This window comes from Schistocerca cancellata, chromosome 2 (genome assembly GCF_023864275.1).
Source record: "Schistocerca cancellata isolate TAMUIC-IGC-003103 chromosome 2, iqSchCanc2.1, whole genome shotgun sequence".
In the NCBI taxonomy this organism is placed as follows: Eukaryota; Metazoa; Arthropoda; class Insecta; order Orthoptera; family Acrididae; genus Schistocerca; species Schistocerca cancellata.
In genome coordinates this window covers 985,035,084-985,055,972 of record NC_064627.1, presented here as the reverse complement: position 1 = coordinate 985,055,972, position 20,889 = coordinate 985,035,084, and the positions used below count along the sequence as shown (strand labels likewise).

At 39.9% G+C, this 20,889-nt stretch overlaps 1 protein-coding gene across 1 annotated transcript in view; it reads right to left on the bottom strand.

Moving 5' to 3' along the window:
- The window catches only part of LOC126149128 (uncharacterized), a 163,759-nt gene that overhangs the window by 27,072 nt on the left and 115,798 nt on the right, over nt 1-20,889 (bottom strand). The window contains exon 5 of the mRNA XM_049915796.1: nt 17,472-17,580. Coding sequence (XP_049771753.1) covers nt 17,472-17,580 — 109 coding nt within the window. The remainder of the gene's footprint in view (nt 1-17,471; nt 17,581-20,889) is intronic.

Genomic DNA, 20,889 nt, shown 5'->3' with positions numbered 1-20,889 from the left:
GAAATTTCCTGTTAAACACAAAAGAGAGAACAGGTAAGTGGAAAAAATACATTGAAGGCCTCGACGAGGACAAGAACTTGTCTGACCACGTGATAGAAGAAAACATGGGAGTCGATATGAAAAACGTAGGCGGTTCAGTATAATAAAGTTTAACTGAGCACTGGGAGACATGAGATCAAAGAAGGCATAAGTGTAGATAACATTTCTTCAGAATTTCTAAAGTCACTGGAGGAAGCGGCAATCAAGAAATATTCAAATTGTTATGTGGAATCTATGAACCTGGAGATATACCATCAGACTTTTGCAAAAATGTCAACATAAAGAGCGCTAAAGAAATTTCCTGTTAAACACAAAAGAGAGAACAGGTAAGTGGAAAAAATACATTGAAGGCCTCGACGAGGACAAGAACTTGTCTGACCACGTGATAGAAGAAAACATGGGAGTCGATATGAAAAACGTAGGCGATTCAGTATAATAAAGTTTAACTGAGCACTGGGAGACATGAGATCAAAGAAGGCATAAGTGTAGATAACATTTCTTCAGAAATTCTAAAGTCACTGGAGGAAGCGGCAATCAAGAAATATTCAAATTGTTATGTGGAATCTATGAACCTGGAGATATACCGTCAGACTTTTGCAAAAATGTCAGCTTAGTACCTCATGCATCCAAAGTGCGGCAAAAATAGTACACAGAAAAATGGAAAAGAAAACTGAAGAGCTGTTAGACGCGATCAGTTTGGCTTTAGGAAAGAGAAAGGCACCATAATGACAGTTCTGACGCTGCTGTTGGTAACAGAAGCAAGATAAGTAAAATTATGATGCAGTCATAGGATTTGGCGTCCAAGAGAAAGCGTTAGACAATGTATAATGGAGCAAATTGTTCGAAATTACCAGAATAATGGGAGTAAGCTGTAGCGAAACGCGGATAACATACAATGAGTATAAGAACGAAGAAGGAAAGGGAAGGATAAGCTATCAAGAACTAAGTGATCTGATTGAAAAATATGTAAGACAGGGATGCCATTTTTCTCCCCTAGTGTTCAATCTTTACATCAAAGAAGCAAACACGGAAATAAAACGAAGGTTAAAGAGTGAGATTGAAATTCAGGGTGAAAAGATATCAGTTATAAGAGTTACTGATGACATTGCTATCTTCAGTGAAAATGAAGAAGAATTGCAGGTCCTGTTGAATGGAATGAGTGGTCTCATGACTACAGAATATGGATTGAGAGTAGACCGAAGAAAGGGGAGAGTGATGAGGAGGAGCAGAAATGAGATAAGCGATAGATGTTTTAACCACATCCTTTCTACTAATTTTTGAGGGCCCATGAACCACAAACACACACACACACACACACACACAGACACACACACCCACACATACATAAGCGCGTGTGCACGCAAACGGTTCGAGAAATCGAAACAACTATTTCCACTGAAGCTGCGACAAAAGTGGTGATTTATTTCCCGTAGATTTGTTACCCCTTTTTTTCTTTAAGGAAGTTTTGAGTAACATCTACACTTCTCTTGCTACCGTTGTAATTTTCCTTCTTCTGATAAAACACACCAGGGTTTACGAAGATTCACCTCAATAGCACTAATGCAGTTAAAACTGCAGCAAAATTCTTGAACATTGCATTACTAAACAAGCAACTGACATATCTATAGCTTATCAAGCAGCTCATTCTCGGTATCAAAATAAGCGTGTAACTTCTTGACATACAATGTTGCAAATTCAACAAATTGGATTTCACCAGCTATTGATGGGTCTAAAGATATAACTCGAATGAAATACTGTGTAGTTATTCGATATCGCTGTAGATAAGGAAGTTTTGCATATTACCCACATAGCGAAGTACTCTCTCCTTTGCTTGCTCTCATCTGCTAAAAACTCTTTTCAGTATCTTCAGCCGCCCGTAAGATAGATATTACGAATAAGTAGCATAATCATTAGCATTCTGAGCCACTTTGACACTCAAACATTTGCCTAGGGTAATGAAGGTGGTCATGTGACATCACATGCCCTCCTCCATGACATCACAACCCCAGCTATTCTTATCATGACATGCTGACATTAATCAGTCACATAAGGTCATCAGCGTTTTCGATGACTTCATCACATGACAAGCCACATCCCCTGCCTCCCCCACTCCAACTCACCTTCCCCTTTACGTCTTCCACTTTTACATCGCCCTCCCCCTCAAGGCCAATTCAAAATGAAGTATTAAAATGAGGCAATCAGAGATTAGATTTCAAATTATACAAGCTTCATTTCATCTGGCATTAAATTCGAAGATCCGTTTTGTTTCTGGAAAATAATTGTATAACTTTGAAAGTTACGGCTAATTGCATAAAATAACGTTATGTTCAAAGATAATTTCCTCTAAATTGCATACATAGATACATACCTCTGTATTTCGTTAGCATAGTATTCAAGTTCCAAATTAGGCAGTCAATCTATTTGCATGGAATAGGATCACTTTCGACGATGTATAAAATTGTTGAAGAAACAGTCTAGACCGCGATGGTTATTTTATTTAAAATGACCGATTTCGACGTAGTCTTGGGCCATCTGCAGAATAGCACTACAAAAGACAGAAAAAGTGCCATCAGCTAAAGTTGACGATGTTCACAATAGTCAGTAGACCTCAGTCGCTGAAACAGATTTAACGACTGAGGTCTACTGACTGTTCTGGACATAGTCACCTTCAGGTGATGGCACGTTTTCTTTTACTGTGCTATTCTGCAGATGGCCTAACGCTAGGTCAAAATCGGTCATTTTAAGTAAAATAACCATCGCGGTCTAGACTGCTTTTTCGTTAATTTTATGTAGCTAGCAAGACCGCTGTTTACCAAAAATTTTCGAAGATTTTGCCTTTGAAAACACGCACACACACACACACACACACACACACACACACAGCCGCGCAGGGTAGCCGCTTGGTCTGAGGCGCCTTGTCACCGCCCGCGCGGCTCCCCCCCGTCGGAGGTTCGAGTCCTCCCTAGGGCATGGGTGTGTGTGTCGTCTTTATTGTAAGTTAGTCTAAGTTAGGTTAAGTAGTGTGTAAGCTTAGGTACCGACGATGACCTCAGCAGTTTGATCCCGTAAGCCCTTACCACAAATTTCCAAATTTACACACACACACACACACACACACACACACACACAGATGCACTCACTACATAATATCTTTGTAAATACTTTCACATGTGTGGCCTAATTTTATTTCCCTCTTTCATATATATATGCACAAAATATATCCACACATGCCTCGCCCTTGTCACCTGTCTCATACTTCCACATTTTCTTTATCACAATATTTTACAGAGGTGGGAAAGGAAAAACAAAAAATTCTGTAGGTATAAATTTTATAATAAAAAGTTTTTCGTGCAGTAAACCACAGTGAATTTTTTCAAATAATTTGACACTTTGTGGTGTCGTACATAGTGTAAACATCTACTGCAAAAGGGAGATTGTTACAATTTGAGTAAATATTTGAGACAACTTCATTAGACAACGAAGTTTTAACTGCCGTATCTGTGTTAATAAAATAGAAATGCTACTGAATTGCATCTTGCAGGAAAACTGTAATAATATGAATAATATATTCTTAACATTGTAATCAATCATTTTTGTCAAACTGGAAGGGAACTACTTTATTGTAATGAGTACTTTCGTACCTGTCATCTAATTAAAAAACAATGCAGTGTTCAGAATTTGTAAAGCACTCTCTCTTAAGTGATTGTATTATTTTTGCATTTAATTCGGAAAAAGTATTTCGTCCACAAACAAAACCAATTACTTAATGTTTTAGTAATAGACACCGCTTCAAATTAAAGAAGGAACCCTAACAATCTTCTTTTAGGTACCTAATATTAATGTATCTTATAGATCCACCATGCGACACTTCATGAACAAACAGTGACTTTTTTACAGCGCAGATTTTTCTGCTGACGAAAAACATCCCTTTGTCCTGATATTCGCCAACACATTAAAGATCCTCATACTAATTTGAAAACTGTATTTAGCACTTTGTGATACTTATGCATGGAAATTAACTGTTTCCCCCTTGACTTACTTCGATGTTCATCATTGGTATTAAGAATAAAGAAATATAAGTAATTTTATAGTTTAGTACTTCGACAAAACGTAAACAGCTTTATACAAAGGTCATGTAACAATCCTAGTTCAGAGTGGGCGGTTCGCTTCATAGCTATTCCTACCGAGCACTACTACATTTGTTATATTTGTATGATTTCGTCACTCATTCATTTAAGGCTTAAATACTATGATAGTACATCACCACTTAAAGCAACAAATTCTTCATTTGAAAATAAATTTAGGTGATTTTGGAGACTTAATCTCCAGTAGCGAGAACCCACTGCTCATACTCACAGTCATCTTCTAGCGATGCAGTAGTATTGAACAATTTATAAAAATACTACTTACTGTTTACCATTTAACAAAATTGTTTAAGCATTTAACCATTTAAGTGTTTAACTGTTTAACCATTTACCATTTAATAACTTACGGTTTAACCGTTTACCCATTTAACCATTTAAGTGTTTACCATTTACCGTTTACCTTTGTAAGCAGTGGTATAAATTGAGTCATTTACTTATAGTCAGTTCATATGTTAATTGAGCACAGCAGTTGTCATATGGATCTCAGTTCCGTTGGTTACAAAACTAGTTTTAAAAAGCAGGTGTTGAACTATACACGAAATATCCGCAAATAACCAGATACTGTACTGGAAAGAACATTTACATTTTTCTCAATCACCAGAGAGACTGGGAAAGCTGCACTGAAAGAAGCGTTCAAACTAACATCCCAAAGATGTTCGGGCTCACATGTGGTTCATCTTCATCGAAATGTCTTTACTCAAACTCGTCTAGGGGTTGAACCGCACGTGTCGCATTACACTCCCTAAATGACACACTTGTGAGCCTTTGGTTAAATTGTCTGGCTGATGGCAAGTTTGCAAAATTTTATGAAACATGCAAAGTTAATATGACATGTAATAACAGTAATCATAATATCGGGAATTAAATTAACGACCCATAAATGATGTAGGCCACACAGTTGCGATTTGCTTAGAACAATGTTTATTCAGAAAGTAAACTAATACCGGAAGTGCTCGTATTTAGAGTTACTTTTACACTCGAGCGCATATCCATTCGACGCAGTTCGATCATTCACAATTTCATCGCGAAATGCAAGTCCAATACTTCACTTCGTCATGTAAGCGAAAAGTTACGAGTTCATACCAGGCTTGCGGCTGCTCACCACTCAGTGACTAAGTCCCGCGATACCACATAACGCAAAATTTTCTAAGTCATTTCACTTCCTAGGTACCTAAAGACCGCCTGTCCGCCTTCGCGTCTCAATCCACACTGTACCCTTTGGTGTGTAGACCAGAACTGTCTCTCTGCCCATCTCCAGCCGCGTCTCCCGCGTACCGAACATCGTCGCTCAACTGACTAGTGCAGTTCCCTTATCCGATGCCGTCCATCTAATTGGCTACAGCTTATTCTACACTATTTTATATTTTAAGATATTTAAATATTTAACGCTTGATCTCTTTCACGTTCTAAATAAAATAACAATAGTATGCATTACATAATAAATGTTAAATTCTTTTACATAAAACCAGTACAATTTCCTTCTTAACTTTGAATGTCACGGACAGAGCCTTGCACCAATGTGCTTTCTCATAAATAAACAACAAAAGTAACTATTATGCACTAAACTTTACAACAAATATTGTATTACCTAATGATTCAATAAGGTGTGATGCTGTCATCGTTCATTGTAGTTTGTGTGGAGGAAATGATGTGATGCTTAACAGAAAATACTGATAATTTAAATTTACTGTATCTTTTAAACAAATATAGTTACAGAGATGGTATTTACAACATTTGTCATTTTAATGATGCGTTTTTATATGAATCGCGATCGCTAAGTTGGACGAATCGTTCAGATTTTGGCATTCACGTCTTTGTTACAAAACTTGTTCATTTCACTTTAACAGTAAATCTTAAACTACGAGGCGTGTTTTTTAAGTAAGCACCGATTTGAAATAAAAAAGACATGCTAAGATATCTCAATAATTTTATTTGTACATGAAAGCCTGTACCTTAATCTACGCACTGACGCCATTACAGTCTAATTCTTCCTTGTTTACCTCGTGTACTGAGTGTTTAAGATGCTTCCGATAATCGTGAGTCCCGCCGACTGTGAATTACGGGTTGTTATAAGATTTCTTAGTGCTAAAGGCCTAAAAGTGATCGATATTCATCGTGAGATCTGTGCACTTTACGGAGAAAATGTGGTGTCACCGCCAGACACCACACTTGCTAGGTGGTAGCTTAAATCGGCCGCGGTCCATTAGTACATGTCGGACCCGCGTGTCGCCGCCATCAGTACTTGCAGACCTAGCGCCACCACATGGCAGGTCTAGAAAGACGGTCTAGCACTCGTCCCAGTTGTACGGACGACATTGCTAGCGACTAGACGTACGAAGCCTTCCTCTCAATTGCCGAGAGACAGTTAGAATAGCCTTCAGCTAAGTCCATAGCTACGACCTAGCAAGGCGCAGTTAACCATATCTGGAGAGAGTCTTACTTGTATTCACCATAGAGATGTACCACACAAGAGAATAAAGTTAAGTATATGAGAAGCTCCGTTCTTTTCTTTATAGCATTTATGAAGTATCCTGTTTCAGACTTAACGCAGGACGGCGTGAGTTGACGCGTGCCCTATTCGGCCCCTTCATAATAACACTGTGTCGGCACTTCTGTCGACACACATAACAGAAAACATTATGAGTGATGGAATGGTAAGAAAGTGGGTGAGAGCATTAAAGATGGCCGCACAAATGTGCGTGATGAACAACGGAGCAGGCGCCCTTCGGTCGTTAATGAAAGTTTGGTGCAAGAAGTGGACAATAATGTGAGAAAAAAAAGACGATTTACAATTTCCTCCTTGCGGGATGACTTTCCTAATGTTTCTCGTAGTGTTTTGTATGGCATTGTGATCGAGCACTTGAAGGAGGAGGAGGAGGATATTAGTGTTTAACGTCCCGTCTACAACGAGGTCATTAGAGATGGGAGCACTTGAATTACCGAAAATTGTGCGCACGTTGGGTACCGAAAATGTTGACAGATGTGCACAAAACCAAACGTTTAGACAGTGCATTGACATTCCTTGAGCGGTACCACAACGACGGTGATGATTTCTTAAGCAAAATTGTTACGGGCGACGAAACACGGGTGGCCTACGTCACACCAGAATAAAAAGCAACAGTCCATGGAAGTTGAGCAAGGGCATCGTTTTGCTGCAAGACAATGCCCGTCAACATGTGGCGAATCAGACCAAAGATCTCGTCACATCTTTTAAATGGGAAACTCTAGATCATCCTCCGTACAGCCCCGATCTTGCGCCCAGTGACTACCAGCTGTTCCTGCACGTGAACAAACACCTGGGCGGTCAGCGTCTTCAAGACGATGAAGTCAAAACAGTGGTGATGCAGTGGTTAACAAGTCAGGCGGGAGACTTCTATGAGGAGGGTATTCAAAAACTGGTACAACGTTGTGACAAGTGCCTCAATATTGACGGAATTTATGTAGAAAAGTAGATTAAGGTACAGGCTTTCTTGTAAAAATAATATTATTGAGATGTCTTAGGACGTCTTTTTTTAATTTCAAAACGGTACTTACTTATCAAACACGTCTTGTATTATGATCAATATTAATGTTTTATTGCCATCACCATGAAAATTTAAGAGAGATGGTGGATTAAAATTACTGTGGCTCCGTTCCCTGCATTACTACAGGATTAAATAGTTTTCATAAATGTTTCCCTTTATGGCAGATCTTAGGTCCGCCATATTTAACACTGTTGCACCTCCCTGGGCACAAACAGCTCCTACGGGGTTTCCCTATGACGTAGGTTCTCGTTTGTCTCACTCAAACACTACAGCGCTGAGGCCTGATCAACCTGACCTCATTCAGCACAATAGATGCCTGTGAATTTCCTCATCTCGAAGCGAATCTGCCCCCTTTGTGGCACACGGTCCTGGACGACAGGATTCGTTTCACAATTCCTTGATGGCTGTCTCTTTTGCTCATATGCTTAAATGAGAGCGAAATGCTCGTTAACTCACAAGTGTAAAACACACAAAGACGAAGGAGATGGATCTAAAGAAAACAAAATTTTTATGAAAGTCGAAGAAGAACAGGAGAATGAATACAGTGAGGAAAATGGTGATGGAAATGAAGAAGAGTCATGAAAAAAGATTATACCAGAGGCATTAAATAAACTGGCAACATCATTTCCAGTAAACCAATAGAAAGATCTCAAGATACGATGGCTTCATCGAGATAATGTGATATCACGAGCTTACAAAAAGTGTCATACAAGAAAACCGTACTACTGACAGCAGTGGGTTTGGAAATATAAATAAATAATGTTGTTCTTTTTTTGGGTAATGTTGGTCACCCTGTCAACTGTCAACCATACGTAGCGCTTAGTGCAAGTCCAGCAGCAGTAACCTTCTGTAATTAAGAGTCATAGCGTGAACTACATTTTCAGTTTTTTTAGTAAGTAAGAGCGTTTGTTGAAAACAAAACCTAGTGCACTTCACAATTAATTGCCTGTTTCACTGCTTTCGCTAACATCAGCAGTAGCTTCTGTATTTAAGAGTCATAGTGTGAACTACATTTTCAGTTTTTTCAGTAAATAAGTGTTTGTTGTAAACAAAACCATAGTGCACTTCACAATTAATTGCCTATTTCACTGCTTTCGCTAACATATTATTGATTATACAGCATTTAAGGTAAACCCTAGTAGCATCAGGTATTTGTTGAATGAAATCACGCATTCAGAGTAATACAATTCGCCTTGTAAACTGCTCATCTTTGGCTTAATAGTATCACAGTTTTCTTTGTGCTTCAGGTAGTCAGAAAATATACAGGGTGAGTCACCTAACGTTACCGCTGGATATATTTCGTAAACCACATCAAATACTGACGAACCGATTCCACAGACCGAACGTGAGGAGAGGGGCAAGTGTAATTGTTTAATACAAACCATACAAAAATGCACGGAAGTATGTTTTTTAACACAAACCAGCGTTTTTTAAAATGGAACCACGTTAGTTTTGTTAGCACATCTGAACATATAAACAAATACGTAATCAGTGCCGTTTGTTGCATTGTAAAATGTTAATTACATCCGGAGATATTGTAACCTAAAGTTGACGCTTCAAACCTCCGACGTTCAGTTGCGTGTTGTAACAAACACGGGCCACGGTCGGTGAGCTGCATCTGCAGGGACATGTTTACGATGACGACCGTGTTTACGAGTGTGGCTGTAGTGCACTGTCGTGGTTTGGTCTAGCTGTCGCAGTGTCCGCATGTAGCGCTTGCTGCTATTGTTATTCTGCATTCGTCTCCGCACGCAGACGAACTGTAGTACACCGTGTTACCAGACGTCTGTGATAGTGTAGTGTTGTAGGAACTGTGACCATGGTGTATTCGAACTCTGAAAAGGCGGAGATGATACTCATCTATGGCGAGTGTCGACGAAATGCAGCTGAAGCCTGCAGGGTGTATGCAGAAAGGTACCCGGACAGAGAGCATCCAACGTGCCGCACATTGCAAAACATCTACCGCCAACTGTATGCAACAGGTATGGTCGTAGCACGCAAACGGGTCCGTAACAGGCCCGTCACAGGAGAAGCGGATGCAGTTGGTGTGTTAGCTGCTGTTGCCATGAACCCACACATGAGTACACGGGACATTGCGAGAGCCGGTGGACTGAGTCAAAGTAGTGTCATGCGCATACTGCATCGTCACCGCTTTCACCCGTTTCATGTGTCGCTACATCAGCAATTACATGGTGATGACTTTAATCATTGAGTGCAATTCTGTCAATGGGCATTAACAGAGACTGCGTTGCAGTTCTACCTGTTTACCGATGAAGCGGGCTTCACAAACCACGGGGCAGTGAATCTACGGAACATGCATTACTGGTCCATGGACAATCCTCGCTGGCTCAGACAGGTAGAGCGACAGCGACCGTGGACTGTAAATGTATGGTGCGGAATCATTGGTGACCACCTCATTGGTCCTCACTTCATTGCAGGGGCCCAAACAGCTGCAACATACATCGCGTTTCTACAGAATGATCTGCCAACGTTGCTCGAAAATGTCCCACTGGAAACGCGTCAACGTATGTAGTATCAGCATGATGGTGCACGTGCACATTCCGCAATTAACACTAGGCTGATCCTTGACAGGATGTTCGACGGGAGTTTCATAGGACGTGGAGGACGCATAAATTGGCCAGCCCGTTCTCCTGATCTTACACCTCTGGACTTCTTTCTGTGGGGTACGTTAAAGGAGAATGTGTACCGTGATGTGCCTACAACCCCAGAGGATATGAATCAACGTATTGTGGCAGCCTGCGGCGACATTACACCAGAGGTATTGCGGCGTGTACGACATTCATTACGCCAGAGATTGCAATTGTGTGCAGCAAATGATGGCCACCACATTGAAAATCTATTGGCCTGACATGTCGGGACACACTCTATTCCACTCCGTAATTGAAAACGGAAACCACGTGTGTACGTGTACCTCACCCCTCATGGTAATGTACATGTGCGTCAGTGAAAAAGACCAATAAAAAGGTGTTAGCATGTGGACGTAATGTGCTGTTCCAGTCTCTTCTGTACCTAAGGTCCATCACCGTTCCCTTTGGACCCCTACGTAATTCGGTGCTGTCCGATGCACAGGATCGAACAGCAGAGCAGTGGTACTCAAGCGTCAAATTTAGGTTACAATATCTCCGGATGTAATTAACATTTTACAATGCAACAAACGGCACTGATTACGTATTTGTTTATATGTTCAGATGTGCTAACAAAACTAACGGGATTCCATTTAAAAAAACGTAGGTTTGTGTTAAAAAACATATTTCCGTGCATTTTTTTATGGTTTGTATTAACCAACTACACTAGCCCCTCTCCTCACGTTCGGTCCGTGGAATCGATTCGTCAGTATTTGATGTGGTTTACGAAATATATCCAGCGGTAATGTTAGGTGACTCACCCTGTATATGGAAGCCAGAGCAAGCTAAATTGATTGCAGGAGATTTGAAAAACGGTAACGCAAGTCGCTGATGCAGATATTTCGATTAAAAAGGCTGTTGAAAATTTTAAAGTACCTCGCAGCACACTGCAGATCAGATTAAAAACTGGAAATGAATCGAACTCATAGGTAAGGCCAGTTCTTTTATCACACAGTTGTTGAATAAAACAGCGTGGTCATCCTGTGAATTGATTTTATCCATTTTGATGCTTCATATGGGTAAAAGATGGACTGGAGAAGATTCGAAAGAGGAGAAACAAACTGTTGGAGGTTCACTGATTTGAAAAAACTGCGCCATGTTTTAATATTTTCGAAACCAACTGTGTTCATTTTGTTAACTCTTCTACAATATGTCATGTATACGATGCCACTGTTGAGAAAGCCAAGGAACACTGCATCTCTGTGCCTCAATTTTGTGGTAAAAAATGTTTTCATTCCTTAAGTCAACTCTGAACAATGTATATCGAACGACGAAATTTGTCGAAGGCACAGCTATCGTGCCGGGAGATGGAAGGTGTTTAGCGTTGTGAATAGAAATAAGTAAGGCCGTTGTGGCCTCGAGTCCCGATTCTCTTACTTTCCGAAACTTCGTTCCTCGATTGTGTAGTGTGCAGTCTTGTTCGGATTTCTGTTGGCAATATGGATTGGTGCTAAAAGACGATTTCACGAATTGAATGGATTGTGAGGGGGGAGACAGTTTTCTGAGACTTCGTAAGTAAAGCGCCGATGCTTATTTTACATTTCAGTTATAGTGCACGCGGTGTCAAAATGACATCGATAAGGAAACATAAATGGTTCGACAATTGACAATTGACCATTTTAGTCTAATGTTGGGTAAGAGACTATACTCTACAAATGACCGCTTCCGAAACTGAGTTATCAACAAACACCGTTTGTGCCTGCTAAGGGTTCTGACGAGATGTCTGCTATGTGATAGTCACGAATGACAGTGTTCCTATCGATTGACAAAACAAGATAGATGAAGGAGACGAACCACATATAGCCACTCAGAAATACAAGAAAAGACGACCCCTAAAAAATGAAATTGTATATGTATGGATCATCGGAGGCACTGAAAGGGTATGCTGGAAATGCTTCACAGTTCGAGTATACTCGTATTCGAGGGGCAAGAAAACTTTAGCGTTTGTCATAAAGCATTTCGTCTTGCGAGGGACCAAAGTTATAACGGATGGGCTTAAGTCCTACAACCGTTAAAGAAACAAGGATTACAACCTGAATTTTTAAATCATGCTATGGCATTTGTCTGTTCGAACGATCTATCTGTGCACACAGAGAATAAAGATCGCTTGTGGAAATCTGTCAAATCGTTGATCAAAAGAGAGAGTCGATCGGGAGACAGAAACAAACTGCACTTGTTCTAGTACCTGCTCTTCCACAATTTGCGGTTGTGTGGGAAAACTGAGCCTCAGACTCTTACAATATTACTCAGAGACGTCGCTAAAGTGAACCGGGGTTACAGGAAACAAGGATTGCTTCCGGCGGCGCATAAAACTGGCGGAATAATTCACGAAAAAGACGTGGCTGACCAATAAAGTCAGCGAAATTACTAGTTTACTTCGTAATTAATGTCAAATTAATAAACATTCGTCTTTTGTTGTCGCGCTAGTCACCACAAGAAACATTATCCCTATTTGACGCTACGAGACCCTCGCGTTGGACATACCGTACATCACTCGGAGCCTGAACGTTCGATAGGCAAAGCTTCTTGTAAATTATCACGATCTGTTAATTAACTGTTGAACGTGCTGCCTACGTTCCGTAAAGATCACAGGCGAAACAAGTGCAGCATGTGTAAATTTTTCTAATTTGACTGAATTCCCCCGTTTTGCTTGTGAATTTTCATAGTATGGAAAATAAGAAGAACGCAAACCAATAAATGGCGATCTTTTCATTTTACTTCGCAAACGCTGGTCAGCTTCTGGTATTAACGTACGACGCTGATGAACTTTGTTTAATACGTACTTTCATGGTGTTTGAGAGCGTTTGTGTTCAAGCTGTATACTGGGTGTGGTATACTAATATGGTCAGACTGTACACCGATCTATTCAATATTTAATTTTTGCAGAGTGCTGTTAAGCATTTTTATTAGTCGTTTTGCCTGTTATTGGTGCAGTGTTTAAAAAACTACATACGAACAGGCAATTTTATTCTTGTTAAATTTATTGTTATAAAGCTTTGCGCTTGGTTAAGATTAGTAATCTGTTTTTCTTAGAGCTTTTGGCTAGCCTGTGATTCACTTCATTGAAGGTGCTTTTGAAATCATTTTGAGAATTTTTTCTCTAGTTTTTGGCCAATTATTGGTAAAAACTTGTTTGTTCAAATCATACTCAAGGATTAAATATTTATCCAATGAGGGTCCTCTGATTTAAGATCTCTTCTAGCACAGTTACTTGGCTTTCAAATTGCATTAAGCAAAAGTGTTTCACTGTCTCTTACCAAGGGGCTTTTGTGCGACGTGCTCCTTAATTGTAGAATTTAAAATGTTGTAATTGTTTAGTCTAATTTAAGACATATATTAGAATTGCTTTTTATGTGTGTTTTAGATTACTGGAGACAATGATACCCTTTCTATAATAATTGATATCTGTTTGGGAAGAGAGCATATTTGGAATGCTAGATGTGGTGGTTAATCTGTAAGGCTGTAGGAAAATTTTACACCCACAAAGGCATTGTTATATAATTTAATTTTTAATAAACTGTACGTGTTTTAAAGAAATACTGTTGTTTATTTTTGGTGGCCTTTATTGCTGTTATTCAAAATCGTAAGCTAGCCGTTTTCCTATTTGAGAGTATGTATTCTCATTACCTCCCACTAACGAATTTAGTGTATTATCTTGAGGAAATATTAAGATAGATTAAGAAATGAATTGACTTGGTAAAGTGCTCTTGAGAATTTTTTTTTGTTTTTCGTCGAAAGCACTTGTGTTGTACTTGGAGGACCATACAAGACACGCATCCAGTGACGACACTCAAATGAGACAGTTGACAGACACACAGCTCAGGTTATGAATGATGGCACACTTGTGAGATACGCATGTAGATGACTGCGCCATGGGTTGGCAAGCAGAACGCAGCTGTCATATTCAAAAGTATCTTGAAGATTTGGAATTTGTATCATGTTCAGTTACTGCATTACATACTACTTTTAACAAAATCTCTACAGTTTGCTTATCAATTACTTGTTGTAATACAAGTGTTCTTCTGCTTGCATATCCCAGAACTTGAAGCATCTGGGAAGCAGAGTATGCTCTGAAAGACTATCAAAATTTGAGAAGTGGTGGTCCCATTCAGTATTCGGTGCTACATGCGTAACACCAAATTTGGAGTGAAAGTGCTATTTCATCTGAAATAATGGAAGATTTATCTGCCATCAAGATAGCCAACCATCAGTACCAGAAAACTTGATTTTGTCAACAGCAGTGGTTTCTTCATGATACAGGACGGCGCTGCAAAAAGTAGGCAGCCTCTATTTGAATGGGAACGCAATATTTCGATCTCTGAAATCGAGTAAACAGCTACAACAATGACAGTTTTGTTCCATAATCGATTGTTGGCATTCTTCTGTCAGCATTTCAGTTTATTTCAGCAGCGAAGTTAGACGTTTTTCTTTGGGGTCTGCGAAATGACTTTTTTGCTAGAAGAAAGAATTGAAATTGTGGGAGCATATTTGAAAAGGTTTCGATTAAGGAAACTGGCGAAATCTTCAGGGTCAAGAATCCGGATAGAAGACTACCAGCAAAGAGAGGAATAGAGAGTCTGTATAAAAATTGGCGCCTACGGACATGTGCTGATTCAAGAATTTCTTCAGTTTGCGCACCGGAAGTTATTGCAAACATTCGCCGAAGAATTACTCAGAGCCCAAAGTAGTCTACACTTAAACTGACCCAACAGGTGCATGTAAGTAGGAATTGCCAGTGGATACTGAACAGTCTTAATTTGAAACCAAATCGTGTGACAGTCGTGCAGCAGTTACGGGAGGATGACAGTCAGAAAAGCGCAGACTGCTGCAGGTGACTTCTGTGTAATACCAACGATATGGTTTACATGGATGGGTAGATCACGTAACTACTGAGGAGGTACTGAATAAAATTGGGGAGAACAGGAATTTGTGACACAACTTGACAAGAAGAATGGATCGGTTGGTAGGACCCGTTCTGAGGCATCAAGGGATCACTAATTTAGTACTGGAGGGAATCGTGGAGGGTAAAAAATCGTAGACGGAGACCAAGAGATGAATACGCTTAGCAGACTCAGAAGCATGTAAGTTGCAGTAGCTATTTTGAGGTGAAGAGGCTTGCACAGGATAGAGTAGAATGGTGCACGGCATCAAACCAATCTCTGGACTGAAGACCACAACAACAACAATAACAACACCAACAACGTGTGGTTCATGATGTGGGTTCCTGTTGTCATGTCCTAGTTCATGAACCACGGGCAACGTATCAGTGGCCCAGTAAGTGGTCCTGACAGTCGGGATACCAGTTACTTTGGAATAAGGCTGGGCATCTCGGACATATTCCGAGTCGTGGTCATCTTTGTCCTCAGATGGCAAAGACTACCAAATCCACCGGTTAGTCCCTCAACTGTTAGGGGTAAAACTCAATGGGACCTGGGGCAAGTAGGGCTAGCAACCTGCTTCCCTGGTATTTTAAATATGATGCTGGCAACAATCAGAGCAAAATGCCTCGGACCTTTGGAGGTGACGGAGTCCCACCTGTAATTGACAAACCAGCGTAATTTTACATCTACGTTCTAATTGGCTGCCTTATTTTAATAGTATAGTGTTATTGGTTGGAGAGGGGGAAAGCGGGAGGGTTAAGTGTAATAGGGGAAGGGGAGGGAGGAAGATGGGAAGGAGTGGAGAGGGGAGGGGAGGGGTAGATGAAAGAGTCAGGTGGGACTTGTCTTATGATGATATCACTGATAAGACTGATGACATCACTGATGATTGTGAAGGTTTCACTGGTAAATGTGCTGATATCACCGAAAAGAAAGCTGGGGATTGTGATGTCATGTGATGTGCATGTGATCACCTTCAGGAACTTTAACTGACATTTGAAGGCCAAAATATTTCATAAAGCCTGTAGATTTACTACTTGAATAGTTCAGTCTCAGTGTACTATTTACACACATTGGTGGTAGTGGGTGCCCTGTACGGAGTTCATATTATCAAGATTGAAGACACATGTAGATCTCCTCTCAAACATACACAAATATTCAATATGTTAGTTACATTTCGTATAGCAACGTATGACCCAATATGCACCAAATGTAAAAGCATAGACACTCCGTTTTTCATTGCACACTATTTTAATTTCATGCAGTGGCTTACTTAATTTCGAAGTATCAAAGTTACTATGATCATTAACAAAATAATAAGCAGTTCATCACAAAGCTGATGAATGAATGAGATGCAAGAATATCATATCATTTTATTGAATACCTTGTTTAAAACTGTTAGGGAAAGGTTATATTGTAGCTGGCTTGCATTTGCTGCTGTTCTTTGACTATAACAAATGTGTCACTTGCCATGTAGAACAGTAAACCACGTGAGAGTTTCTTCATACAAGCCAGTTGACCAATCTCCATGCCACGCCAACAGTCAAGTGTACCAGCTACTAAATTTGTGGTGGATCTCTGTGTGAGATAGGCTTTAGATTCCCTTGGACTTCGTTACATGCTGACCGTTTTTCCTCAGGAACAAATAACTACAGAGAGAGCAGCAGCAACTTGGTAGAATGTAGTGACTGAAGAAACCCAGTTTGTACTATAATGTCAAAAGAGACCAAACCTTCCAGACAAAAAAACTGAGGATAAATCTCTTGTTGGTCTGACAATAATAGTCAAGTTGTAAACTGAGAAACACAGTAGAGTCGGTGTAGTGCGACTGCATATGGTGCAAAATTTAAGGATGTGCTGTCTGCTGTAACGCGCGTAGCATGCCTGGAACTCTGCCCATTGAGGGTGTGTACCATGACGGCTTCTGCCTGTGGTCCCGTTTAAAAATCTTTGGTCCCCATATTGATATCGCCAATAAGGATCATTTACCAGGAAACTGCTTCGAGCCAGCTTAATGAAACTCCATGTAATGTCACTTCCTACAAACTCTACAATGAAAGCCTGATCCCTAAAAGTATGTGTTTATAAACACAAATCAATACACGTTATACCTGGGGAATAATCAGTTACGTAAATATTTGCCTTTCAGAGTAAACAATTCGTTTTAAAATACTATTGTTATTTGAAAATATGATGTCATCAAGCTCTATAACGTTTCTTCTTGCAGAAAACACTCACCTTTACATCGCCAACGTTGTAGTCTAAGGCGACGCAAGTCACGTCGACTATACCATCGACAGTTCTCAGGCCCAACCCGACATAAAGGGAAATGTCGACGAGAGAAAGTCTGGAAAGAAATTCAGTTTTATCGTAACACATGTGGATCTTGTGAAAGAGTATCAATGAAATAAAACAGTTCCTCTCCACAATTAGGAATGTATAATAAATTCACTCATGAGCAACATGGTATGTGATGTTCCATATCTCATTAAAATATCTCATTAGACTGAACATATGCTTCGAAACTGACAGGCTTATAATGAAAAGGTGAAGATTTGAAGTAAAATATGTAAATACTACAATATGACACCTGCAATGACAAAATTTTAAAGACTATAAAAAACAATTTGACAGAGTAAACAAGAGAAATCGCTGAACCGTTTCATGACTACATTTTTCGCAATACTGAACGTAAATACATTATTTGTCACCATTTTAAACAGTGAAGTTTGCAATTTTGATGTTGCATTTGATTTTTTATGCCATTAGGCGGGAAGCATTTAGGGCTTGTTTTTTTGTTGCAGGAAATGACGGCGTTACGAACCGATCAGTAGAGTGTGTCAGTAATTGTGCAAAGACACAGTGTTATTCTAATTTCGACGGTAGTTTTCGAGTGTGCTTCTCCTCCTGGAGAACTAAAGGTAATGCAAGCTGTTTCACAATAGATGATGCATCACCCAACTAAAAGCAGAAATGGGCTAGGTGCCTGAAGTACATGGAGCTACAGACGACAAAGCACATTCCATTTCACCACAGATCTCGCAGGAATCAATAGTGTTTAGTCTATCTATATCCGGATCCCGCTCAACTACTGCCGGGTCTGGGTGCTGAAGAGTCCCCTCCATTCGGCTCGGTCCTCCCACCACTTTTCTTCCTCCACTTGCTGCCAGGTCACACCTCTCCTTTCCACAGGTATTCTCACTCCCATTTTCCACCGTGTTCTTGGGCGCCCTCTAGGTCTTTTCCCATCCATATTTAGTTCTTCCATAATTTTGGGGAGTCTCTGCCCATGCATCCTCTTAACATGCCCATACCATCTTGATCTCTTTTTTTCAATTTCTTCTCTCATACTTTCTTGTTTAAGGTCCTTTCTAATCTCTACATTCCTTACTCTGTCCATTCTTGTTTTTCCCTTAACTGCGCTGAGAAATTTCATTTCCCCTGCTTGCAGTCTACTCCAGTCCCTTTCTGTCATTGTCCATGTTTCTCCACTATAGATGACAATAGGGAAGTAATAATTCTTGTACATAAGGAGTTTTGCTTTTTCTGAAACTTCCTTATTCCAAATCAGGTGTTTTCTTGTTTGGTAGAAATTGCCTCCGTTTTGTAACCTTCTATTAATTTCGTTAGTTATGCTTCCATCCCTAGATATTTCACTCCCTAAATAAGTGAAACTTTCTGCCACTTTGAGGGGTTCTCCAATCAAGGTAATATTTCCGTTGATCCCTTTCTCTCTTCCAAATACCATTACTTCACTCTTATCTTTATTTATTTTTAATCCATACCTTTTCATTATTTCCTTCCACGCATCAAGTTGTAACTGTACATCTACCTCTTTATCACCCCATATTTCTACATCATCTGCAAAAAACATCTTTTTGTCTTTTTCTTGTACTATATCTTTAACTGCCCTATTCATTCCCTTCATCACAACATTAAAATTTGCAGGAGATAGAATACTTCCTTGCTTAAGTCCTTGTCTTATTTCGAAGTATTCAGAGTTTCCCAGTGGTGTTCTAATTCTACAATTGTGTCCTCTATACACTGTCTTTATTACATTAATGTATCCATCTTCTGTATCAATCTTCTTCATTTCTTCCCAGAGTCTTTCCCTGTTAACTGAGTCATACGCCGTTTCTATGTCTACAAAAACCATTATCACCCTTTTGTTATACTCCCAACTTTTTTCCATCATTTGACGGATAGAAAATATCAGGTCGATCGTGCTTCTTCCTTTCCTAAACGCATGCTGTTCTTCACTCAGCCCCTTTTCTATCTTTTCACTTATTCGATTTAGTAAAATTCTTTCAAAAATCTTGGCTGTATGACTCATAAGGGTTATTCCTCTATAGTTTTTACAAAGTCTTTTATAGCCTTTTTTGAAGATGAGAACAATGTCTCCTCCAGTCGTCAGGTATTATACTATTTATCCACACACTTGATAGTACTCTATACAGCACTACGTCAGTTTCAGGAACCGTATCCAGACGGGAAACAGTAACCTGATGTTACAGAAACTGTGAGAGGATACAGAAAAGGCGTGTGTCATACACCAGCAGTAAGCCAGTATTGATATAATTTCCGCTCTTTCACATCAATAATTTGGCAGAGATTTTATGCTTGAGAAACTCTAAAATGTTTAACAAATACCACTGTGATGATATTTCTCGTACTGTGTCTCCGCATCATGCCGAAATATGTGCTTATTGTTAATTAGGAAAGCCAAACAAAAGTAAGTGACATGTTTTTGTAATTGAAAACGCGAAACGTACTGACACGTTTTCATGCACTGTTTTGATAAATGTTGCTTTAGAATACAGGATGTAAGTAAGCTGCCTTCAGAGACGTTAAGGACATATAGTAGGTTCCAAGACTTATGTTTAGCATAGAAACTCATACCTGGAAACGTACCGTTTACACACTACAAGCGAAGTACCACAACGCACTTTCAGATCTCCCACATTTTCGGCGCTACTGATTAGGTTATTACGTACATCAGTCACCGATCACCTGATGTCAAATGCCCACTACAGGTTTGTTTACAAGCCATTCAGTTGCTGTCGTGTACCAACTCATTCTTTCACGTGCTGTCTGAGATCACGTGGGCCAGCGATTTGGGCAATTATGGATATAGGTTATCGTGGCCCAATTGCTTGGCCTGCACGTTTTCCAGACCTGAACCCACTAGACTACTACCTTTTGGGTCACATGAAATCCATGATTTATGAGAGCCCTGTGGCATCCGAGGGAGGAAGACGTACAGACGGGACTTATGGCTGTGGCGTATGCTGGAGTGGCAGCTATTGGTGATCGTTTGTACCAGAACATGGTAAGGAGGTATCGTAACTGTGCTGACGCTGATGGTTGTCACACTGAGTTCTACTTGTAAGTGGACTCAGATGAGGAGCAGCAGGAGACAGAGAACTACATATGTTGTATTTTAACTGTAGCAGGAAACTGGACACGATTTCCTATGCTAAGCTGTATTGGTCCCCACGACAAGTCCTCAGAGTCTGTAAAGGGAATTTACTTACACCCCACAAAACGATAGCTCTTTCTAATGAATATCATATTATTATTGGCCGTATTTTTGCAAAGACAACAACAAATAAAATCGTGCAAAATGAGCCAACGAGAGGAATCTCTCTGATCGCTA